The sequence below is a fragment of the Ovis aries genome, chromosome 21, assembly GCF_016772045.2.
Source record: "Ovis aries strain OAR_USU_Benz2616 breed Rambouillet chromosome 21, ARS-UI_Ramb_v3.0, whole genome shotgun sequence".
NCBI classification, from domain to species: domain Eukaryota; kingdom Metazoa; phylum Chordata; class Mammalia; order Artiodactyla; family Bovidae; genus Ovis; species Ovis aries.
Window position 1 is genome coordinate 12,749,553 of NC_056074.1, and position 26,764 is coordinate 12,776,316.

At 38.4% G+C, this 26,764-nt stretch overlaps 1 protein-coding gene across 1 annotated transcript; it reads left to right on the forward strand.

Moving 5' to 3' along the window:
* The first annotated feature begins 231 nt into the window (after positions 1-231).
* On the forward strand, positions 232-2,382 carry LOC101102392 (heat shock cognate 71 kDa protein-like). Its single transcript, XM_042237739.1, is given in 2 exon segments — positions 232-1,849; positions 1,852-2,382. Coding segments are annotated over 2 exon segments (1,950 nt in total). The 5' UTR covers positions 232-303; the 3' UTR covers positions 2,256-2,382.
* Positions 2,383-26,764: the final 24,382 nt, after the last annotated feature.

Consider the following 26,764-nt stretch of genomic DNA (forward strand, 5'->3'; position numbering starts at 1 on the left):
CAGCACCACTAATTGAAGAGACTATCGTTTCTCCATAGTATATTCTCACCTCCTTCATTGTAGATTAACTGAGTGTTGCATTTTTAATCTATATGATAAAGACCATGCTAACACCATGTATTTCTTCAGGCCTAATTATTGTTATATCAAAAGTGTATTATTATGCTAGGAAAAATCTTTGTAAAGAAGAATGATAATATATCTCAGACTGTAAACTAAATGAGATAATGACTCATTGGATGCACCAGCAGCTTTCCAGATTGCTGACTTCTCCAGCAGAGCTGGGCCTACATTTTTGCAACCATGTCTAAGGGACCTGCAGTTGGCATTGATCTTGTCACCACCTATTCTTGTGTGGGTGTCTTCCAGCATGGAAAGGTGGAAATAATTGCCAATGATCAGGGGAACCGAACCACCCCAAGCTATGTTGCCTTTACTGATACTTAACGATTGATTGGTGATGCTGCAAAGAACCAAGTCGCAATGAATCCCACCAACACGGTTTTTGATGCCAAACGACTTATTGGACGAAGATTTGATGATGCTGTTGTCCAATCTGATATGAAACATTGGCCCTTCATGGTGGTGAATGATGCTGGCAGGCCTAAGGTTCAAGTAGAATACAAGGGAGAGACAAAGAGTTTTTATCCAGAGGAGGTGTCATCCATGGTCCTGACAAAGATGAAGGAAATCACAGAGGCCTACCTTGGGAAGACTGTTACCGATGCTGTTATCACAGTACCTGCCTATTTTAATGACTCTCAGCATCAGGCTACCAAAGATGCTGGAACTATCACTGGTCTCAACATACTTCAAATCATCAATGAGCCAACTGCTGCTGCTATTGCCTATGGCTTAGACAAAAAGGTTGGAGCAGAAAGAAATGTGCTGATCTTTGATTTAGGTGGTGGCACTTTTGATGTGTCAGTCCTCACTATTGAGGATGGAATCTTTGAGGTAAAATCTACAGCTGGAGATACTCACTTGGGTGGAGAAGACTTTGACAACCGCATGGTCAACCATTTTATTGCAGAGTTCAAGCGTAAACACAAGAAGGATATCAGTGAGAACAAGAGGGCTGTCCATCACCTTCATAATGCTTGTGAGCATGCTAAGCACACTCTCTCTTCCAGCACCCAGGCCAGTATTGAGATTGATTCCCGCTATGAAGGAATTGACTTCTATACCTGTATTACCCATGCCCGGTTTGAAGAATTGAATGCTGACTTGTTCTGTGGCACCCTGGACCCTGTGGAGAAAGCCTTTCAGGATGCCAAACTGGACAAGTCTCAGATTCATGATATTGTCTTGGTTGGTGGCTCAATCCGCATCCCCAAGATTCAGAAACTTCTCCAGGACTTCTTCAATGGGAAGGAACTGAATAAGAGCATCAATCCTGATGAGGCTGTTGCATACGGTGCAGCTGTCCAGGCAGCCATTTTGTCTGGAGACAAATCTGAAAATGTTCAAGACTTGCTGCTGTTGGATGTCAGTCCTCTTTCCCTTGGAATTGAAACTGCTGGTGGAATCATGACTGTCCTCATCAAGCGTAATACCACCGTTCCTACCAAGCAGACACAGACTTTCACCACCTACTCTGACAACCAGCCTGGTGTGCTCATTCAGGTTTATGAAGGTGAATGTGCCATGACCAAGGATAACAACCTGCTGGGCAAGTTTGAACTCACAGGCATACCTCCTGCCCCCTGGGGTGTTCCTCAGATTGAAGTCACTTTTGATATTGATGCCAATGGCATTCTCAATGTTTCTGCTGTAGATAAGAGCGCAGGAAAAGAGAACAAGATTACCATCACTAATGATAAGGGCCACTTGAGAAAGGAAGACATTAAAGCATGGTTCAAGAAGCAGAGAAATACAAAGCTGAAGATGAGAAGCAGCGGGATAAGGTGTCTTCAAAGAATTCGCTTGAATCCTATGCCTTCAACATGAAAGCTACTGTTGAGGATGAGAAACTTCAGGGCAAAATTAATGATGAAGACAAACAGAAGGTTCTTGACAAGTGTAATGAAATAATCAACCGGCTAGATAAGAACCAGACTGCAGAGAAGGAAGAAGTTGAACATCAGCAGAAGGAGCTGGAAAAAGTCTGCGACCCCATCATTACCAAGCTGTACCAGAGTGCAGGAGGCATGCCTGGGGGCATGCCAGGAAGAATGCCTGTGGACTTCCCTGGTGGTGGAGCTCCTCCATCAGGTGGTGCCTCCTCTGGGCCCACCATTGAAGAGGTTGATTAAGTCAGCCTAGCATAGATTTAGCATTGTTCCACACAAAACATGGAAGGACCCAAATTGTAGCAAATCCCATGGCAGTGACAAAGTTGAGCTGCTATAGTAAATAAACTGGGCATTCTTGATACTTGAACATGGGATGTGTGCGCACATGGAAAAACATTGCACTTTACAAGCACTGTATTGTAAGTGGAAAAATGCAATGTCTTAAATAAAACTGTATTTTAAATTGGCAAAAAATAAATAAATAAATAAATGAGATAATGTATATAAAAGCAGACACTAGTGCCTAACATCTAGCAAGCTCTCAGTAAAGGTCAATTGGAAGAAGTGATGGCATTATGTTGGTGATAAATATTACTATTTTTGCTACTGCTGCTACTTCTATACTTGTTATTTAAATCAATATAGCCATGTCAGGGAAAATAATGGCATTTGAGTGATGCATAACTTTTCGGTGGGACAAAGCTTATGGCTATGATTCAGGTCTTCCTCATACTAATCTAGAAATCTTTTAGCCAAGTTATTATCATAGATTAAGCACATATAAAATTATTTTAAATTCTAATATATCCAGATCTCTCAGTTTGCCTTCAGAATTGCTTTACAGTAGTAGACTAAGGTCAACCATTTGGTTGGAATTAAGAATTAGCTACTTGAATAAAGTTGCGTTTATCAGGCAATGTTTATATTGAAATTGTATGTTGTAGAATGATGAATATGATAAAGCATGTTACATATACTTTATTCACATTTTATGCACTATTGATGAAACATTACTTGCATCAAAAATATCTTTGTTGGTGGTGAAAGTGAAAGTGAAGTTGCTCAGTCATGTCTGACTCTTTGCAACCCCATGGACTGTAGCCTACCAGGCTCCTCTGTCCATGGGATTTTCCAGGTAATAGTACTGGAGTGGATTGCCATTTTCTTCCCCAGGGTATCTTCCCAACCCAGGGATCGAACCCAGGTCTCCTGCATTGTAGACAGACGCTTTACCATCTGAGCCACCAGGAGTGTTATTTGAGATTACTTTTTTAAATTTTTTGAGTTGATGAATCCTGGCATCGTGTTTGAGTACTCTTATTTTCCAAATTCAAAGATCTTAATACATGGGTTCTTAGTCCATCTTAGCTGCTATGGCACAATATCATACCCTGTGTGACTTGTAAACAGGAACATTTCTTCCAGTTCTAGAGCCTGGAATGTCTAGGATCAAGGTACCAGCAGTTTGGGTGTCTGATGAGAATCTGCTTTTCACTTCACAGGTAGTCATCTTCTCACTGTGCCCTCCCACGGTAGAAAGGACTAGAGAGCTCTGTGGGGTCTCTTTAAGGGCGTTGGTTTTACTCATTAGGACTCCTTCCTTATGACCTAATCACCTCACAAAGTCCCTGCATCCTAGTACCATTGCCTTGCTGTTTAGGATTTCAGAATATGAATTTTGGAAGGATACAAGCATTCAGTCTGTAGCAATGAGTTGGTTGTTGGGCTGGACATTTTACCCCTATGTACAATCTCAGTTAATCCTCATGACTCTCCTGCAAAGTAGATATTATTGGGTGGGTGGTATGAGACTCTGGTGGCCAATGAGGGAACTAAGGTTCAGGGAAAGCCACATGGCTTGGCTCAAACCTAAAGTGTTTTCACTCATTATAAAGCCATCAAAATGATGTTTAATTGAAAAATTTTAATAGTATAACTAAATGTTTGTGATGCAGTGATATATATATATATAAGAAGGAGAATATACAATGTTATGTAATGCATACAAAGTTAAGGAAAATAGACAAAGGTATAGAAAGGTATCAAATGTGATTTTTAATCTCATTATGATGTCAACCCCTAGAATTAGAATATTTGAATTCCCCCTTTTTTTCCTTCATGGTTTCTCTTTTCCTTTCAACATTTCCTTGGCTTTATTGAAAATGCTTTTTGATAGATTTTGTTACTTTTTAATGAAAACTGTAAGGTATAAATAAAGCAGAAATATTGACATATTCATCTCTAAATTGGTAGTACATAAGTATGATGTCATGACTCCTAAACTTAGTATTAGAGATCAGTTCTGGCTATTTCATTAATTAAAAGAAATTCTATGAAATTTATGCTGAGTTCTAGCCACTATACTAAAAGCTCAGCTTTTAGTTTCCTAATGCTTAAAATTATATTTAAAAAAGAGAAATAATTGTTAGAAGTTTATTTCTAACTCCCTTTCATGTTGAGATTTCTTGGTCTGCATATGTATGTGTTCCCTCTCACACTTGAACCCAGACAGAAACTGAATCTCATGCCAAAGTGCACACAGGTTTTTTGAAATAAGAAGCAAGTAAAAAGACAAACAAATCAACAAAACCCAAATCATCTATACATGGATTACCCTCCTCTTGATATAAACTACCCAGATAATTATAAAATATTTACTAGTGGAAAATTGGTCAAAGTACAATAAAACTATTAAATTAGTACCTGAAATGGTTTATTTTCTCACAAATACTTGAAGGAAATGAGAGATAGATATTAAGGTAGTCTTGGGAGAACTTTTATTAAAATTTGGACTTTAAATGAAGATTCACTCATTTATAGCACATTTTTTGACGACCTTTGAACACTTAGCACTTCAATAGAAGTTGGACCTGTACAGAGAAACATCAATTGTGTTTGTTATGACTGAGGAGTTCATAGCTGAAAGAGAGGAAAAACATGTGAAAAAATAAATACAGATCATTTGAAAGACTTCAAACCCTCCAGCTTCTCAGATACCCTTTCCTTAATTGTATTCAAGTATTCCCAATCATCTTGGGAAGTCCGTTTGACCCCTCATGTAGTTTCTGAGGATCCAGAAGAAGACTAGATTAAGAAAACAACAACAACAACAATAACATTATAATGGACTACCCTGGTAACTCAGAAGGTAAAGAATCTGCCTGCAATGTAGGAGACATGTGTTCAGTCTCTAGATCAGGAAGATCCCTTGGAGACGGGAATGGCTACCCACTCCAGTATTCTTGCTTGGAGAATTCCATGGACAGAGGAGCCTGCTGGGCTACAGTCTATGGGGTCACAAAGAGTCAGACACGACTAAACAACCTAATACTACTTTCACTCTGGGACTTCCCTGCTGGCTCACACTGTGAAAAATCTGCCTGCAATGAGTGAGACTAAGGTTTGATTTCTGGGTTGGGAAGATCTCCTAGAGAAGGGAATAGCTACCTACTCCAGTAGTTTCTGAGGATCCAGGGGAAGACCATACAAAAAAAAAATAAATAAATAAACCTCAATATAGATCGCACAAAAGACTTCAAACCCTCCAGCTTCTCAGATATACTTTCCTTAATTGTATTCAAGTATTCCCAACATCTTAGGAAGTCCGTTTGACCCCTCATGTAGTTTCTGAGGAAGATGGACATTCTTCACAAATTCCTATCCGTTGCAGCTGCCGCCTTTTCCTGCAAAGCGGTATTCTCAGCTGCTTCTTCATTTCCTTTCAGTGGTTGAAACTGTCTTTAGGTCCCTATAGTTCTCCCTCCTGTTCATCTAACCCCCAAGGGACGAATCTAGGCTTTCTCTTGATTCTGCAAAGCACAGATGATACAAAGCTACCATGTTTGACAGGTTCATTAATATAAAGGAATTTCAACATAGAAAGTGTTATGTATGACTCTCATGCTATGAAGTTTATAGGCATAAGAAATCTTAGGTCCTTTGTAGTAATTTTATAATCCCCAAGGGGCTCTTAGGACCTGTTAGGTGAAAACCTTAATAGTAGAAGAACCAATCATCAGAGATCAGAGATCCAATTTAATATTGGAATTTGAAATATGCTGCTAGGCATACAATGAACGTACTTAAGAGATTGGTTATGCATTTCTACCATATCACTTATCTGCCTCAAAACAATCAGTGGTTCTCTAGCCTTCAAGGATGAGTCTAGTTTCCTTTCAAAGACACACATGGTTCTCTAAGCCTTCCTTAGCTTACTGTTCTGGTCTCTTTTTTCAACCAGTTCCTTTCCCAAACTCAGAACGCAGCAATACTAAAATATATGCAGTATCCTGGCATTTGCACATCACGCTTCAGAGCCTTTGGTTTAGCTGTTCCTTCTGTCTATAAGGCACTGTCTACTCCACCGCTTAATTAACTTAAGCAAACAGAGTTTTACTAAAATCTTTTTCTTTCCTTTTTTTTTTTTTCTAGGCCCATTTGGTATCTGCTTTCAGACTGATTTGAAAATTTACTCTATTTTTAATTATATACATGAAAGATAGCACGAAACAGAAGGAAACTATTGTCTTTAGCTTTAACCCATCAGTGTGCATATCTAGATCATCAGTTCTGCCGCTCAGTTCTGTCCGACTATTTGTGACTCCATGGACTGCAGCACAGTAGGCCTTCCTGTCCACCGCCAAATTCCTGAGTTTACTCAAACTCATGTCCATTCAGTCACTGATGCCATCCAACCATCACATCCTCTGTTGTCCCCTTCTCCTCCTGCCTTCAATCTTTCCCAGCATCAGGGTCTTTTCCAGTGAGTCAGTTCTTTGCAACAGGTGGCCAAAGTATTGGAGTTTCAGCTTCAGCATCAGTTCTTCCAATTAATCTTCAGGACTGATTTCCTTTAGGATGGACTGGTTGGATCTCCTTGCAGTCCAAGGAACTCTCAAGTGTCTTCTCCAACACCACAGTTCAAAAGCATCAATTCTTCAGTGCTCAGCTTTCTTTATAGTCCAACTCTTACATACATACATGACTACTGAAAAAAGCATAGCTTTGACTAGACAGACATTTGTTGGCAAAGTAATGTCTCTGCTTTTTAATATGCTCTCTAGGTTGCTCATAACTTTTCTTCCAAGGAGTAAGCATCTTTTAATTTCATGGCTGCAGTCACCATCTGCAGTGATTTTGGAGCCCAAAAAATAGTCTGTCACTGTTTCCACTGTTTCCCCATCTATTTCCCATGAAGTGATGGGACCAGATTCCATCATCTTCCTTTTCTGAATGTTGAGCTTTAAGCCAACTTTTTCACTCTCCTCTTTCACTTTCAACAAGGGGCTCTTTAGTTCTTCGCTTTCTCTCATAAGGGTGGTGTCTTCTGTATATCTGAGGTTATTGATATTTCTCCTGGCAATCTTGATTCCAGCTTGTACTTCATCCAGCCCAGCATTTCTCATGATATATTCTGCATATAAGTTAAATAAGCAGGGTGACCATATACAGCCTTGACATACTTCTTTCCCAACTTGGAACCAGTCTGTTGTTCCATGACCAGTTCTAACTGTTGCTTCTTAACCTTCATACATATTTCTCAAGAGCCAGATCAGGTTGTCTGGTATTCCCATCTTTTCAGAATTTTCCACAGTTTGTCATGATCCACACAAAGTCTTTGGCATAGTCAATAAAGCAGAAATAGATGTTTTTCTGGAAATATTTGCTTTTTTGATGATCCAGCAGATGTTGGCAATTTGATCTCTGGTTCCTATGCCTTTTTAAAATCCAGCTTGAACACCTGGAAGTTCACAGTTCACGTATTGCTGAAGCCTGGCTTGGAGAATTTTGAGCACATCTCAGCATGTGAGATGAGGGAAATTGTGGAATAATTTGAGCATTCTTTGGCATTGCCTTTCTTTGGGATTGGAATGAAACTGACCTTTTCCAGTCCTGTGGCCACTGCTGACTTTTCCCAATTTGCTGGCATATTGAGTGCAGCACTTTCACAGCATTATGTTTTAGGATTTGAAATAGCTCTGCTGGAATTCCATTGCCTCCACTAGCTTTGTTCATATTGATGCTTCCTAAGGCCCACTTGACTTTGCATACCAGGATATCTGGTTCTAGGTGAGTGATCATACCATCACGAGAATCTGGGCCATGAAGATCTGTTTTGTAGAGTTCTTCTGTGTATTTTTGCCACCTCTTCTTGATATCTAGATAATGATATGCATTATTATATAAATTCCCTAAACTTTAGTTTTCTCATCAATATAAAGCTCATATTATTATTGAATTATTATGAAATAAAATTAGAAAATCTATAATGTATTCATTTCTGTCTAGTACAAAGCTATTGAATAGATAATAGCTACTATAATTCATCTTACTTATGAAGACTGATAAAGCTGTTTAGAATTCACAAATGCTTGAATTGGCTAAAATTTGAACAAAATAATTTGGTAACATTTATATAAGTTATAGAAATTTTTCTGATGTTGCCCAGCAACATCATGGTAGCTATTTCTATGCAATCAACAAACCACTATTCTACAGTTCCAGTCAACTATCTTCTATAGCTAACCACCTTAAACCTAATGGCTAAAGATACCATAAGTCATTTATTTACTCACAAATAGGGTAGAGACAACTTGCCCCTCATCCACTAGACCTCTGAGGAGATAGTTAACCTGGAATTTGGAGAATCTTCTTTGAACATGGTTCATCCACATGACCACTGTTTGATAGAAACAGTGTCAGTGAATTTGGGAGACATGCTTTAAACCTCCCAGGAATCAATGCCGGAGTCAAGATTTAACTGTAGGCTAATCTTATGTCAAAGTCTATTTCACAAATGCTAAAACTGAATTAAGGGAGAAATACAGCACATTTATTTAATTTGTGCAGGGGGGAATGGGAAGCGAATCCCAAATTCTTAAATTAGCTTCCACACTGTGGTTCACAAGATGAAATGGACCAGTGTGTGGCACTGCCCTTTTAAATTATGATGCTTTCTGTCAGTGAATTGGTATGTATAGAGATATAAGTACATTGTGATGTGGGTCTGAAGTTTCAGCACTGTGGACTATTATGAACTAGAGAGGCATATGTTATGGTTAGTCAAATGGTTAAAAAAAATATAGTTTAAATGGCTAAAATATATTCAAGGTAAATCATTTCAGATCCATCCCCTTCCATGTAAACAATGCATTATTTGCATACATACATGCTATTTGAGTTTAGACTGATGAGATGCTTGTACTGTCTATGATGACAGCATTGTGCTTTTCAGTCACAAAATGAACTTTTCAGGGTTTCAGAGGTCTGTCAATGGAGAGTAATAACCAAGGATCCATTGGGGATATCTTTAAGGATATTGGGCTAGTGTATAAAGCAACTTATACAAAGTATAAATTTTAATAAAGTGTGTAAAATTGTAGGAGGAAAAGGAAGCTAGGAATTTAGTAATAGTTTATGAAGTTGATGGGTTTGCTTTTGAGCTTCCTAGCAGTTAAGGAAGGAAAAAGAAAATACTTTAAAAAGTGAGTCATTATTCTGTATGCATCAAATCAAGCAGTTTCCTTTTCTTGTCCACTAAAATAATAAGAAAACACTCGAAATCCAGAAATGATCCAGTTATGCAACTTACTGCATAAAATTTCTACTGATTTTGTATAAAAAGTGTGAAATTTTGGTCACACTTTATTTCACACTTTTATTCTGGTCAGCTTTAGACCTTCTACACAAAATTCAAATTTTGAATATTGAAGTGAGGTAAGTTCTAGGGGCTTCCTAGATGGCGATAGTGGCAAAGAACCCACCTGCCAATACAGGAGACTTAAGAGATGTAGGTTCAGTCCCTGGGTCTGGAAGATCCCCTGGAGGAAAGCATGGCAAGCCATTCCAGTATTCTTGCCTGGGAAATCCCATGGAGAGGGAAGCCTGGTGGCCTACATTCCATAGGGTCACAAAAAGTCAGACATGACAGAAGTGACTTAGCCTGCATGTAAAGAGGCTGTACAACAGTTTTGTACGTAAAAAGATAGGATTGTCTCTTTGCCACCTGGCAAGGTCTGGGTAATAGAGCTACCAGTAACTAGTAATATTTATTGAGATATCTATGGAGTATCTATTATAGGTTGGAAAAGTATGTCAATTTGTTAAGCGCCTTTTCTAGAAGCACTGCCTGTCTTACAACCAAGTAAATGTTACCCTGCTTATGCTAAAACAGAGATACAGGGGCTGTAAAAGAATTATTCAATATGTTGTAGCAAGTTTAGAAGGGTAAGCTGCAAAGTAAGTTAGGTCTAAAGCTAGAACCCACAACTATTTATGTTTCTCTCTACCTAACACTCTTCTTTAATCCCAAGCCAGAGAATACACAAAAGCAAAGAAATGCTGATGTAGGAAGGAGGATAAAGAAGGGCAGGGGACAGAGAGGGCAATTAGGGTAGAGAAGAGTTTAGTCTTAAGTTGTGTTTGATTCTTTGTGACCCCATGGACTGTATGTAGCCCTCCAGGCTCCTCTGTCTATGGGGTTCTCCAGGTAGGAATACTGGAGTGGGTAGCCATTTCCTTCTCCCAGCTAGAGAGGAGGAATGGATTTTATAAATGCAGGGGAAAACAGAGTCTCCTGACCTCTTAGCAGACTGTGTTTTCTTCACTCTATTAGTGCAGAGAATTTTCTACTATGATTATTGCAGTAAGGTAAGAAGTACCTTAGACCAGGGAGACAGAGCAGGCCAAGTCAATGGCTGAGTGTGCCAACCTACTAGTGAAAGCCCTGTGGAAATGTGTCCCTTTCAGTAACACAGGAACCCAGGAAGGCAGTAGTGTAGCCTTCCCCACATTATCCTCCGTCTGAGCTCATTTATTACTGGCTGCATCGATCATTTGACTCTCGGCTTGTGCTGCCTTGGATTGCTGCCTCCTGATACCTCCTCTCCTCTCCCTCTCCTGTCCCTTTCCCTCCAGAGAACAATTATGGCAGAATCCTCCTTTGCATCCCTGCAGCTCCCAGTGTGCCTACTCCAGAGTAAATACTTCCTGGCTGGGACTGTGAAACACTGCACTATCGAGAGTTTTGGAAGACCTTTGAGGCTTCCCCACCGCACCATTTGTGTCAGGAAAAATGTGTGAATTTACATCCTGTTTAAAGTTTACAAGTGGTTTCACTTTAATAATATTCTCTGATCTTCACAACAACCCTATGAGGCAAGCCATAATGATTATATCTATATTATACAGAGAGGAAACTGAATCTTTGTGCGGTTAATTAACTTGGCCAAGGTCCCACAGCTAGCTTATAAAACATTTCTTGAATGGAAAAAAAAGGAAGGAAAGAATGAGGTACAATTAAGATTTGAGATCACAACTCTATAACTGTACAACCAGAGCTCTTTTCAATATACTGTTCTGTCACTCCGCAGACATCTTGCTTAAACTAATTCCACTGAAAATGTTATTGCTTAAAATGATTTCCAATGGGGAGGAAAAAAGGAAAAGAAAAAAACAGTGCTTTAGATAGTTTTTGTAGGAGATAACACCTCTCAGGGAGCATAAATGGGGCAAGCTAGAAGGGAGCACAGCTAGTACAACTGGAAAATAAATGTGGTCACATCCTCCATAGAAACACAGCATTTCTGCTGCATCTTCCACTTTTTAAACCCAGCCTTTGTAGAACAGACTTTCCAATTTTCCCCTCATTAAAGGCCTTGAAGAATCTAAGGTGAAAAGTGCCTATAAACCATTTCGGATCTTTCTCCCTGTCTCTGCTCTATGAATAGAATTGTCTTTTCCCTAAGCTTTAATCAGTGTCTCACTGAGTAGGTAGTGATAATCAAACAGATTTTTAATACTTTAACCCATTATATTTAATTGGGCTCTTTAAGTTACAGGAATAAATAGAAACAGATGAACCTTTAAATCCCCTGGCATTAAATAATGTTTACCTGATTCACTTCAGTGAATCGAACTCCCCATCCAACCACCACCTCCCCCTCAAAAAAAAAAAAAAAAAAAAAAGAAAGAAAGAAACTTGCATTTAAATATATGGCGATGGATCATTTCTTGCCAGCAATAATTATACAGGAGAATTTAGAATCTCATCAGAAGGTCTAATTTGGAGTAATAAACCTTCTAGCTAATCTTACACCTAAAGTCAACGGTCCCCCTCTAACGATGATGATAATGCAGCGGCCTAAAATAACAGACTGAATGAAAGATAACCATCACTCTAAATTATTTCTGGGTGTGAGTTTAACACACACTGATGAGGAAGACTTTCTTTTCAAAGTTGAGAAAAGAGAAGCTGGTTTATGTTTCGGATGTTAGAAATACCATTCAAGGCACTGGAACAATGGGGGAGAGGTAGAATTTGAGCCTAGGTAAATGAAAGAAGTTTAGCAGTTAGCAGGTTGAGCCTAATGACATTCCAGGTAGAAGAAAGAGCAGAAGCCAAGTCAGCAGAAGCCAAGTCAGCCCAGGAAACCCCCTGGGAACAGCAATGCAGTCTATGTGACTCACATATTTCAAATAGGGATTGATGGAGGAGAAAGCAAGCCTTTTCCTGCTCTACTTTTAGCAAGTTGCCTGAGGGGTGTCACAGATTTGGCTCCAGGGATAAAATACCTTGAGTTGTATTTCTTTCTTTTTTTAATAACAAGAATAATTAAAAGTGGCCCAAGTGAATATGACATGAATATATCTGTGCTTAATACAGAGCAACTGTAGCTATAGAATGTAACCTGAGCTCAAGAAGATAGATATTGAAGACAATGAGGAAACTTTTAATTATCAAACAGAGGGAAAATGAGGCTACAGTGAGTCAGTAGTCCTTACAGTAAGTATGTGAAAGAGCTTCTGAGGCTGTGATTGTGCTCAGTCACTCAATCATGGCTGACTCTTTGCAGTCCCATGGTCTGTAGGCTGCCACGCTCCTCTCCCCATGAAATTTTCCAGTCAAGAATACTGGAATGGGTTGACATTGCCTACTCCAGGGGATCTTCCCAACCCAATGATTGAACCCATGTCTCCTGCATGCCTTCTGCATTCCAGGAAGATTCTTTACCACTAGAGCCACCTAGGAAGCCCCCAAATTCCAGGAATCATAGAATAATGGTTTATGGAAATTAAAAAGTATTTGGAACAAGAAAATGATTAAAGTTTCCAAGAAGAAGATAATGGCATTTCTTACGCATAGATGGGAAAGATCAGATTGGAAAAGTTGGAAAAGATGGGTAGAGAAGGACCTATAATTAGCCACCATATTTCAGGAGAATGATTTAGCCCTGCCTGATGTACAGATGTCCTAGCAGCAGCTGGACAGGTAATGCCAAGGCTAATTTTCAGTGATTATTGCTAACAAAGGTCCGTCTAGTCAAGGCTATGGTTTTTCCAATGGTCATGTATAGATGTGAGAGTTGGACTGTGAAGAAAGCTGAGCACCGAAGAATTGATGTTTTTGAACTGTGGTATTGGAGAAGACTCGTGTGAATCCCTTAGACTGCAAGGAGATCCAACCAGTCCATCCTAAAGGAGATCAGTCCTGGATGTTCACTGGAAGGAATGATACTAAAGCTGAAACTCCAGTACTTTGGCCACCTCATGCGAAGAGTTGACTCACTGGAAAAGACCCTGATGCTGGGAGGGATTGGGGTAGGAGGAGAAGGGGACGACAGAGGATGATATGGCTGGATGGACTCACTGGACTCACTGGACATGAGTTTGAGTAGACTCTGGGAGTTGGTGATGGACATGGAAGCCTGGGTGCTGTGATTCATGGGGTCGCACAGAGTCAGACATGACTGAGCAACTGAACTGAACTGAACTGAACTGAACTGAACTGAACTTATTGAGGGATGAGAACAAAACTATGAAACCAAAAGTACATGGAGTCAGGAGAAGAGAAGAAAGAGTGAGGATGCTGCTTTAAGAATCATCTATATTTAAAAATAGACAAACGAGGGAACACTAAGCTTCCAGTTTCTCATGAACTAGAAAGAGACTGGGAGGATAAAGTGTCATAAAAATAAAATTTATATGAAAAGAGAGAAAGATGTTCTTGCTAGAAGTCCTGATAAGAGGTGAATGGATTAGGAAATTTGGAGTCCCATCATAATTAAAAAAACAAATTCTAAGTAGAATTTGGGAGGTAAAGACTGAATGATAAGATTTGAAGCATGGTATTTAAGAAGTTCATTGTCAACTATTTTTACCAGATGTTCAACAGTGAAGTGTTGGAGAGTGATAAAATAAACCAAGGTGGTTGAAGTCTGAGAGAGAAGCAGGGTAGCAAATATTGTTGTTTGGGTTGCTTCTTCAGCTCTGTTATTATTAAGGGTATTATTAAGGATATTTGGGATTTTTACATCAGAGTAAAGCAAATGAAAACAAAGGGATGGGTGTAACATGTATTAACCATTTAAAAGATTCTCACATTTAATCCTGACATATCAAGAGTAGTTTAGCACATTTTTCAGGTGAAAATGCTGCTCAGAGATGCTAAGTCAGTTTCTTGAGGTTGTACAGATAACATCTGCCAAAGTTGTGGTGATATGAAGTCATAGCCAGTAATTCTTTTCTTCATTCAATCCACAAATATTCAATAAGTACAGACTTTGAACCAGATGTTGTACTGGGTACTAGAGGGAGGAGCTATCTTTGCCCTCTCAAAAGTTACAGTCTTGGGGGACAGCAGGGAAAAGCTGCTTCTTGATTATACTGAGAAGAGCAACTCAAGAGACAGGTTGAAACTTGAGATATGTGATAGAAACGCAGCAGTGGGATATTGTTTTCCAAGAAGCCTATTTCTAAATGGAACACAATTTACAGCTGTGGCTTTGCAGCCTCAGAACTGCAAAAATGACCTGTCTTGTTTCACCTTCACTTTCAATTTTGATTCTCTAAACCCTTCTCCGCTTTAGCTCTCCCCTCCCCCCTACTCCCACCAACCTGTGGGCTGGACTGCCTCTGTGCTCTCTGCCTCTGCAGATGTTTTCTTTGCCTAGGATGCTATCTTCCCAGCAGTAAATCTGGCAAACTCCTACTCATCTCTCCATCCTCACCTGGCAAACATAGGTGGGTCTTCTAGGCATAGCTCACTGTCTGCAGAAGTCTGATGAAAAATAGCCGGAGCCTATTATACAAAGTGAAGTAAGTCAGAGAAAGAAAGACAAATACTGTACACTAATGCATATATATGGAATTTAGAAAGACAGTAATGATGATCCTACATGCAGGGCAGCAAAGGAGAAACAGATATAAAGAACAGACTTTTGAACTCAACGAGAAGGCGAGGGTGGGATGATCTGAGGGAATCTCATTGAAATATATACATTGCCGTATGTGAAATAGATGACCAGTACAAGTTCAATGCATGAAGCAGAATACTCAAAGCCCAGGGATGGGGTGGGGACAAAGGTGGGAAGGGGCTTCAGGATGAGAGGACACATGTATACCCATGGCTGATTCATGTCAATGTATGGCAAAACCCACCACAATATTGTAAAGTAACTATCTTCCAATTAAAATAAATAAATACACACACACACAAAAAAAAAAACCAAGATAGAGTGTTTACTTTTCTTCTCTCAACCAGAGTCTTGAACTCAAGAACCCTGCATCTCCATCCTTGTACCACAATGGCTAGAATACAGCAAACCCTGGAAAGTACATGTGGAATAAATGGCTGGGTATGTTGTTAAAGGAACATGCCTTTCTAATATCTACAGAGGTGCAAATCTTTGCTTGGTAGCCTTGCAGGCTGTTTTTCTATGTGTCATGATTACATTTGTTTTGCATTTTAGGTAGGACATTACCATAATAATAACTCTCCATTTGCAGCTTATGCATTTGAAAATAAATTGCCTTACCCAAGAAACAGGGGGAGGGAATGCTATTAAGTGACCATAATTGTTATTACTTTAATAATCATCTGTATATTATAGAATCTGAACAGAAAAATTTAACTAGAAGAGCTGAAATGCTTAGTCCATTATTGAGTTGGCTTTCTTGGTAGAATGATATTTTTACACAAAGTATTTCCCTATTCCATTAAACTACATTTTATTTAACAAGAGCATGAATATATCCTGAGGTGGGCTTGAAAAATAGCAGAGCTAGTCAAATGTCAAAAAATGATCCTAGCTCTGGAGCTAAAACTGCACAAGAAATAGAGGAATGGCACTGGGGACACGGGATGAATAAGGCTATAAGTTCTCTTTTGTACACGTCTACACATAAAAGCCATTCCGCATGTCCAGACTACCCTCCTTTCCTCCAAACTCTTGGACTCCCATCTCACCTGCTCCTTAGGGCACACGTTCTCTGTGAAGCTTCCCTTCCATTCTCAGACAAATACTTCTGCTCTTTTTACAAGCATCCCATTTTACTATAATTACTTACAGGTCTATTATCTTTATTAATTGATGAACCTTTCTAAATCAAGGACATTGTCTTCTCCAGCCTTGTCTTCCCCAGTGCCGGGCACATCACTTGTTCCTTAGAAAGTATTCAATAAATAATAAAGTGACATATCCCAACCATGGTTCTAATGATTGGAAGTAACTCAATAGTCATAAGGTTTCTATCTTATATTAGACTATCTGTTTGGTTAATTATAAGGAAGTAAGATAAATAAATTTAAAATTTCTTGAATATGTGAACAATACTATATTCATCATTATACTGCTATTATTACTTTTGTAAGATAAAGATGGTACTCTATACAACTACAAAACTATCAATACATAAAGTAACTTTATTTCCTTTTCATTTCCTGGACATTGTTTTCTCCATTTCAATTGGTACCTGAATTTTATTCTAACCTACTATACACCAGGGAATGTATTAATATTTTTCTTCTTTCTTTTAATATTTAAAAATCATTGTATCTTTTAATACCTACTTTACACTGGGAATTTTGCATAAGCTATTTATTTCTACTTTTCACAACAACACTGAAAAGCATGGAGATTATGTAATACCATAGGAGTAAAACGGACCATGAAGTTAGTTATAAAGGAAATTGTAAGCCTCTTGTATGGCCAGAGGTATTGGGCTCTATCTTGATTATGATAAAAAGATATTAATGGGTTTTAGATAGAAAGGTGTTTCAAACCAAAAACTACAGAAGAAACTGGAGTATCTATTTCTGAAATGTCATTTTTCTCTATTAATAGATAAAGAGGTATTTTTGTGATTCTACAAAATTATTTTTATTTTTTTATTTTCTAAATGCATGTGAAAATTCATTTATATGAATATTTAGCAATAAAAAGACGGCAGTGCAAATATCTCATGCAGAAGAATTCCATTTATTTTATGTAACTACTCTGTACTCAAGGAAGTGGTACAATAATTCCCCATACCTGAGACAGATTAACAAGAGAAAATCAAATTTAATTCTATATGCACAGAATTCTCACATACAAGAAAGGTTCAGAGACAGAAAAGTAAAATAAAGTATATATGCCATCCTGAGCTAAGGAATGAAATAAGGGCCAAAGCTTCCAAGAACAGGAGGTTAGTCATAGGATGATAAGAAGAAAAACAGATGATTATTATTTTTTGAGTGTGATAATTGTATTTATTTTCATTCATGTATACTTGATTTATAATGTGTTAGTCTCAGATGTATAGCAAAGGGATATATATATATATATATTTCCTGGTGGCTCAGACAGTAAAGCGTCTGTCTACAATGTGGGACACCCAGGTTCGATCCCCGGGTTGGGAAGATCTCCTGGAGAAAGGAATGGCAATCCACTCCAGTACTCTTGCCTGGAGAATCCCATGGACAGAGGAGCCTGGTAGACTACAGTCCATGGAGTCGCAAAGAGTCAGACACGACTAAGTGACTTCACTTTCACTTTCACTTTCACTTTCATATAATGTAGTGATGGTTTTAGTTGCTAGGTCATGTCTAACTCTTGAAATCCCATTGACTGAAGCCCTCCAGACTCTTCTGCCCATGGGATTTTCCAGGCAAGAATACTGGAGTGGGTTGCCATTCACTTCTCCAGGGGATCTTCCTGACCCAGGGATTGAACCCATGTCTCCGGCATTCTTTACTGCTGAGCCAACTGGGAAGTATTCTTGCCTGGGAAATCCCACGGACAGAGGAGCCTGGGAGGCTACAGTTATGGGATCGTAAGGGTCAGACACAACTTGGCCACTAAACAGCAACAAATACATACACATACCACACCCACACAAACTTTCAGATTCTTTTCCCTTATAGGTCATTATTAAATATTGAGTTCCCTGTGCTACACAATAGGTCCTTGTTGATTATCTATTTTATGTATAGCACTGGGTATATATTAATTCCAAACTCCTAATTTGCCTCTCCTCCATTTCCCCTTTGGTAACCATAAATTGCCTTTTTAAAAAAAAAAAAAATCTGTGTGTCTGTTTCTGTTTTGTAAACAAGTTCATCTGCATCAGTGTTTTTTATAGATTCCACATGTAAGTGATGGATGTTTGATTATTAGATGTTAGCCCTGCCAAATAAATAGGGCTACTGAGATAAAATCTATCTCCATTAATAACTCTTTTTGGGAAACATCCCCAATAAAAATTATTCTAGGTAATTAAGGAGGAGCAGTCATTTCTCTTCAATGCCCTTGAAGATTACCTCTAGTTCAAAATAATCCTCATTCAATGGGAACAGATTTTCGGGAATCTACTTCTATACCTCTACAAGAGTATAGGAATTATGGCATGAAGGGGAGGGTCACTTTACAGTGGAAAAATATGGCAGATACCCCAGTCAAGTGATCGAGGTCAACATCAACAGTGATAAAGTCACATTGACATGCATGTACCTTTGATATGATGAGAGTCCCTGGTGGCTCAGGTGGTAAAGAATTTGCCCGCAAATCAGGAGACCCGGGCTCAATGCCTGGGTCAGGAAGATTCTCTGGAGAAGGGAATGGTTACCCACTCCAGTAATCTTTCCTGGAAAATCCTATGGGCAGAGAAGCCTGGCGGGCTACAGACCATGGGATCACAAAGTCAGATATGACTGAGAAACTAACAGTTTCATGTTTTTTGATATGATGTCATGAGAATGGCACCTTACCTCTGTGGTCTTCCTTCCCCAAACCCATAATTCATGCGTAGCTGTGAAAACAGCAGAACAATTCAAATCAAGGTACCTTCTATAACATATGTGCTAGCATTCCATAAACCTCTCCAAGTTATCAAAAATTAGGTGTGCTGAAAAACTTGCATGCCCAAGAGAAACCTAAGTGTAATTTGGTGTCTTGGATGAGGCCCTGGAACAGAAAAAAACAAACAAACAGAAACAACCCCCAAACAAGCAAATTAACAACAAAAAAAGGGAGGGATAAAAATTAAGGAACTCTGAACAAAATACATATTTTAGCTATAATTAATAAATATTGGCTCATTAGTTATAGAAAATGTACCATACTGATGTAGGATTTTAGCATTAGGAGAGACTGTATGTGGGCCATATAGAAACATTCTTTACTATCTTTGCATATTTTCTATAAATCTAAAGCAATTTTAAAACTAAATCTAACTTTGAAAAGAGAATTATACTGGGAATACTTGTATTGGAACAAATAGTAACTACTATTTAGTGATTCATTAATAGAGGAAAGAAGGAAAATCACTATTAGGAAAAACAACAGTAGCTTTCTGAAGTTGTGTTGCAGAATATAGTATTGGAATATGTGTTCCTGAAATGAATTCAACTTTTCTTGATGCTAGAAGCTTTTCTTAGGGAGAACACTTTGACTTTGAGAAAAGATCATTTGATCAGAAGTTCCTTCTCTCTCACTGTGTGACTTTGAGAAAGTTGAGTTTGCACTTTAAAAAAGAGATGGTAAATTCTCTGTCCATTTGAAAGTGATATATCAAAAAGTAGATGTGAGAAGTAACATGCCTATTTTCAAGAGGATTTGATGCAAATCATTTGAAAACATATGTAAGGAGTTTCAAACTTCACAACCCTACAGAGACATAAAAGGAAGTCTAGTCTTCACCATCTATGTGTCTCACAGACACTTAATGAAGTATTTTGAGTATCAAAACCATAATTGTCTTTCTAAATATAATTATTTTTGACTCAGATTACCTTATGTGTCTCATGTCAGCTGCACATTTTAAAACTTCTTAAACTGTCATAGAAAATATCATATTTAATTCAAATTTAAGAATTTTAATTCTTTTTAATCTAAAGCCTTCTCTATGAATTTCTTAGGGTGGTCATAAAAAAACTCACATACCAAGTGGCTTACAACAACAGAAATTCCTTTTCTCACAATTCTTAGGGGCTGAAGTTCAAAATCAAGGTATTGGCAGGTTTGCATTCTTCTGAACTTCTCTTCTTGGGTTCCGTATGGCTGCTTTCTTGCTTTGTCCTCACATGGCCATCCCTCAGTCGATGTCCTATTTTCCTTTTTTGTGTGTGAAAGTATCAGTCATATGGCACCCTACTCCAGTACTCTTGCCTGGAAAATCCCATGGACGAACGAGCCTGGTAGGCTGCAATCCATGAGGTTGCTAAGAGTCGAACATGACTGAGCGACTTCACTTTCACTTCTCACTTTCATGCATTGGAAAAGGAAATAGCAACCCACTCCAGTATTCTTGCCTGGAGAATCCCAGGTACAGAGGAGCCTAGTAGGCTACTGTCTCTGTGGTCACACAGAGTTGGACATGACTGAAGCAACTTAGCAGCAGCAGCATCAGTCATATTGGAATAGAGTCTACCCCAATGACCTAATTTAACCTTCATTACATGGTAAAAGTCCTACTTCCAAATACAGTCACATTCTAAAGTACTGGGCATTAGGATTTCAGCATATGAAGTTTATGGGAACACAGTTTAGCCAATAACATCTCTCTTCTTAGTGTCCATATTCTGTCATAGAATTAAGCTTTTCCTAGGGTGACTGATTTTAGGAATATGCATTTCCTTTGGGGACTACCTCATTCCTATACAGAAGAGTATGCTATATCCTTGTAGTTCCAGTTAAAAAAAAATAATAATCACAAGTGCATACCTCTGTCCAGTATGCTACTTGATCTGGATTTCAGTTAGGCTGTAATCTATTGAGGCCTATTTCTTTTTAATTTCTGCATTTTAAAGGTTCATAACATCTTCCCGGTTATCTCTTCATAGTTGAAGTCATCATATTGTGTTGAAATTATCTGCTTACATGCATAATTTCCCAAGTAGACTGTGAGCTCCTTGAATGGGACTGTTTTACAGATCATGTAGAATCCGTGATAGTGTCTTAACACACTGTAGTTATAGAGTAGATGCTTAGTGGGCTGATAGCATTGTCTTCATTTAACACTTCATTCAACAAACCAACTCATTGCGGGGCAGTATGATAAGTACAAGAGAAAAAGCAACTCGTCAAGGACTTACCTCTCATAATACTCACTCAGTTAAATCAACTGAAAATAGGTGTTTTCCCCTTCTTTTGTAGCTGTGTTTCCTCATAGAGTTAGAACTGAGCACATCACAATTCAGTCCAAGCGGCATAAAGGGCAGAGCTATGAAATTAGAATCAGGAGATTTGTTTGCCTGTTCTAGCACAGGTACTAATTTTTCTCAATTTCAATTTTTTTTCTATTTAGCTAAAGAAATGACCATATTTTTGATGGCTTCCACTTAGTCATTCTATTTTATAGAGTGAAAGTAGACTTTATTATGAGATCAAGTTCTTGGGCAATTTCATGAGTCACCTGACTGAGGCTCTGAATGCTAAACACTCAATTGCAGAGCAATTCTTAACAGATACTCGCCCCCACTCCAGTACTCTTGCCTGGAAAATCCCATGGGCGGAGGAGCCTGGTAGGCTGCAGTCCATGGGGTTGCTAAGAGTCAGAGGTGACTGAGGGACTTCACTTTCACTTTTCGCTTTCATGCATTGGAGAAGGAAATGGCGACCCACTCCAGTGTTCTTGCCTGGAGAATCCCAGGGACGGGGGAGCCTGGTGGGCTGCCATCTATGGGGTCACACAGAGTCGGACACGACTGAAGTGACTTAGCAGCAGCAGCAGCAGTGTCCTGTAGTACACAGGTTTTGCTACTTATTTAACTGAAGTTGTTTTACAACTTTAGTGCAGTTATTCATGTCATGCCTGAGTGATTTATAATAACTATTTGATATTCCCAAAATAGGGGCAAAAAAGAGAAACAAAATTCCCTCCTCTGTTCCTCCAGCTGAACAATCTGCTCCTATTATATCCAAAAAGAATTTAAAAATCTATATTATTTTTAAGTTGCAGCCACAAATCTCGTGATGCACTATTGCATAAAATGCCTGACTTTTGAGGTGGAACTGTGTAACCCAGACTTCAAGATTTTCTTCTGCAGAACTCTGAGTTTGGCCTGGGTTCCCTCCTTCAGATCACCAGGGCCAGAAGGTCTCGAGGTCCCAGGGGAGCTCCTCTCTGAGCTGGAGGAACACCTATTGTGTTGCTGCCTGATCTCAAAAGAAGTTCTGATGGGAGATATCCTGTGTGAGACAGCATGGCGTCAGGTCAAAAAGCATGGGTTCTGAGGCAGGAGAGCTATAGTTTCGACTCTCAGAGAAGAAAAAGGAGTGAAAGTAATTATGTTCTGAGAATGTGAGGTAAGATTTTAGTCAGACAAGAATATTACCACTTATGAAGTCTTACAAAGAATTTGACACCTAGTACTTCCATTCTGCCTCCTCTTTATTCTCCATGTAGCAGGTTGATCCAAAAAGGCCATGTTGAAAATTACTTGTCTCTGATATAGAGTCATTTTTTAAAAAGAAATTTTATCTTTTTACTTGGAAATAGTTTCAAACTTATAGAAATTTTGCAAGAAAAAAATAGTACAACACTCAATACTCTATCTAGGTTTACCTATTGTTAACACTTTAATTCATTTTGCACATTTTCTGGACCATTTATGGATAAATTTTATAATTTATGGAACTTTAAATACATTGACAACAGTATATTTCCTTTAAGTAGGATGATTCTCTGATACAACTACAGTACATTTAAAAACATCAATATGTTTAATATTGATACAATATTTTATTCAATCTACTGTTTTCCAGCTTTGTTAATTGACCAAATATGTCCTTGATAGTGTTTTTCCCCTTCAATACAATAGTCAGTTGAGTTGATATTATATTTAATTATCATGCCTCCTTATCTTTTTTAATCTAGAATATTTCCACTAATCTTTTTTCTTTTTTTGACATTTACATTTTTTTATTTAATAAAGTATTTTTTATTAATAAATAGAAAGTGTATCTTTTTATTGAAAAAATAGAGTGCTCCCTATTTATGGTTTATTTGATGTTTCCTCATGATTAGATTCAGCCTATACATGATGTTTTATCCATCTCAGGGTATCACATCTGGAGACTTACAGTGTCCTTCTTACTGGTGATATTAATTTGGATCACATAGTCCAAGTGTTAACAAATGTCTCCCACTGTTAATTACTATTTTCTTTTCTCTTGCAACTAATACACAGTCTATGGGGAGATGTCTTAAGACCATGCAAATACCCTGCTCCTCATCAGAATGTTCCTCTAGATTTGGCATCTTTTGATGAGTCTCTCTGAAGATAATAGATAGATAGATAATTTTTTCTTTGATGAATACAAATGCTGATTTTCTAACTCCAGCATTCCACCTATTGGCATTCAGCATTCCTTTGGGAGCAAAATCCTTCCCTTCTCCCTTTATCTACTTCTCTATCTCTCTATCTGGAATCTATCTACAAGCTAGCTGTCTTGAATGGATTTGAAATTAAGACCTATAGACTTCCAAAGTCTATCCTGTATTTTTCATTTATACCAGGTTGCTGATTTACTTTGTAAAATGAAAAAGCTTACATTTCCTTAACAAGGAAGACCTGATCAGGTACTTAGAAAGACCTGATGAATCATTTCAGTGGTCATGTATGGATGTGAGAGTTGGACTGTGAAGAAAGCTGAGCGCCGAAGAATTGATGCTTTTGAACTGTGGTGTTGGAGAAGACTCTTGAGAGTCCCTTGAACTGCAAGAAGACCCAACCAGTCCATCCTAAAGGAGATCAGTCCTGGGTGTTCATTGGACGGATTGATGCTGAAGCTGACACTCCAATACTTTGGCCATCTCATGCGAAGAGTTGACTCATTGGAAAAGACCCTGATGCTGGGAGGAATCGGGGGCAGGAGGAAAAGGGGATGACAGAGGATGAGATGGCTGGATGGCATCACTGACTCTATGGACATGGGTTTGAGTGAACTCTGGGAGTTGGTGATGGACTGGGAGGCCTAGCATACTGCAATTCATGGGGTCACAAAGAGTTGGACATGACTGAGCGACTGAACTGGACTGAACTAATGAGTCATTAGGACCATGTTCCCGTTGCAGGGGCCAAGGGGCCTAGAATCCCACAGGCTGTGTGATACAGCCAGTAAATAAATAATTAAAATAAAAGCCAACTTCCAAACTTAAAAAAAAAAAATAATGACCTAAACAATTCATGAACTAGTTTCTTTATTCACCTGTTAATTAGCTCATTACTATGTTAATCAATGCATAATATGAGATAGGAAGTGACTTTGTACTGGAGATTATGCTTTCAAAGAGCTCATATTCTAGGGAAGTACACAATAAATATTCTTGAAAATGATATATTATTATCCTGCTTTTTTATTAAAGATCAATTAAAATATATGACCTTTAGATTATTATGACTAACTTAATATGTTATTATTGATGTTTCAATATGGATTGAGACTCATCTATAATCGCAATAAATAAATCACAGAATTGAAATTGCATCTGTCTTTCAGCTCAATTCTGCAAGAAAAGGAATTATGCTTGGTACTAAAAGTGAAGAATAAAACTATAGCTTAAATATAAAACACAAACCTCTCCATTTATAAGTGTAATATTTTCTATTTTAATCTTTCTTTCAAAAGTCTAATATGAGCAAGATGCTAAGGAGTTAACAAAACTCAGGGTGTCTTCCTGTCTGTCTCTTGAAATGCATTCAGAAGAAGGAAAGTCCTGAATAATATACATGGATGAGAAAACAGGTGTGAGTTAGTAAGCTTTATACATATACATCACTAGAAACCTCATACTTATTTTGATAATTTTCATGTTAAAAATTGTTCTTATGAAAGGAGTAAATGAGTGAAGAATTGGGCACATACATTTTATGGACACTCTTTGTGAAAAGTTGAATTAGGAGGTCTCTGAACTTTTACCGCTCTGAACTTTACTACTGCTCCAGACCAACTTGCCTGGAATTATCTAAAGGGCTGAGAGCACTGGCAGAATAGGGTAGACTTTGTGGAACTGAAGTACCTGTACTGAACATTATACATGGACTTCAATGTGATTTCTTCTATAACTGTATGAAGACCTTTGTACCCACTATAGAGATGAGGAATCTGAGGTTCAGAGAAAGAAATGATTTGGCAAAGATTATAGACTGGTAATTGATTTTTCTGATGTCAGACTCAGCTCCTTCTAGAACTCTGGCTCTTTCTCACTACCGAGGTGTCTGCTTCTTGCTGCATAAATCCAGGGTGATGTACTGTGTACTCTTGCCAAGGCTCCAGGACCATCTGCAGAAAACAGCCTATATGTTGATGAAAATTGTCATGGGGCACCTGCGCAATCCCAGAGATGAGCCTAATCCAAGGCTTCAGAATAACAATGTGCATGGTGCATTATGCTTTCAAACTGTCTTTGTGTCTTTTATCTAATTTGATCAGCAATGGCTCTCATTAAAAACAAAATATTTTTTATTAAGTAATTACCTTAATTTGCTTTCACTAAACTAATGGACAGGAATAGAGCACAGAGGACATAAAAGTCCACCAGGCGAAAGCCCTAGCAGGCTAGTTCATTCTGCTGATTTTGAATTACCCTGTGAGTTCCCTCTAAGTGGTCATGAGGTGGGGCTGTCTGTTGTGTGCAGTCACTCTCCTCTGTCACCAGCCAGGTGCCTCCTGCCACTTGGTAATTGGGCCAGGGTTTGCATATGGATCTTGACAGATTCATCTCATAACACCATGACACTTAATTTCAATGAACAAATAGACTGGCAACCAGTTTAGACATCCAAGGACTGATCTCTTTTTGGTAGCAGCTGCTTGGTAGCACCTGTCAGGAGGTAGATGGCCTTGGCACTTGGAAGTTTGAGTCACCTTCTGGAGAAGTGACTGTGTTTTCTCCAAGTGTGTTCACGAAATATGGGCATATAGGAATGGTTTAAAGACTCCACTTACTTAATTTTTATGAAGATGATATTTGTCATTTAGCAAGATTTTTTTCCTCCTTTTATTGAAATAAAGAGAGATTTAAAAAAAAAAAAAGAAAATGAAAAGGAAATATGGATCCTCCCTGCAGCCAGATATTTAATCTGAATATTTTACCCACATGCCAAATGTCATAAAGTCTTTTATAAAATGCCCATTTAAAATCCATTTAAACTTTTTGAATTGAGCTATAGTTGATTTACAATATCGTGTTAGGTTCAGGTGTACACAAAAGTAATTAAGTTATACATATACTTATATCTATTCTTTCTCAAATTCTTTTCCCATTTAATTTATTACAGAATTCTGAGAAGAGTTCCATCTGCTTTACAGTGCACTTTTGTTGATTATATGCTTCCCTGGTGGCTTAGAGGGTAAAGTGTCTGCCCGCTATCTGGGAGACCTTGGTTCGATCCTGGGTCAGGAAGATCCTGTGGAGAAGGAAATGGCAACCCACTCCAGTATTCTTGCCTAGAGTATCCCACGGACAGAGGAGCCTGGTAGGCTACA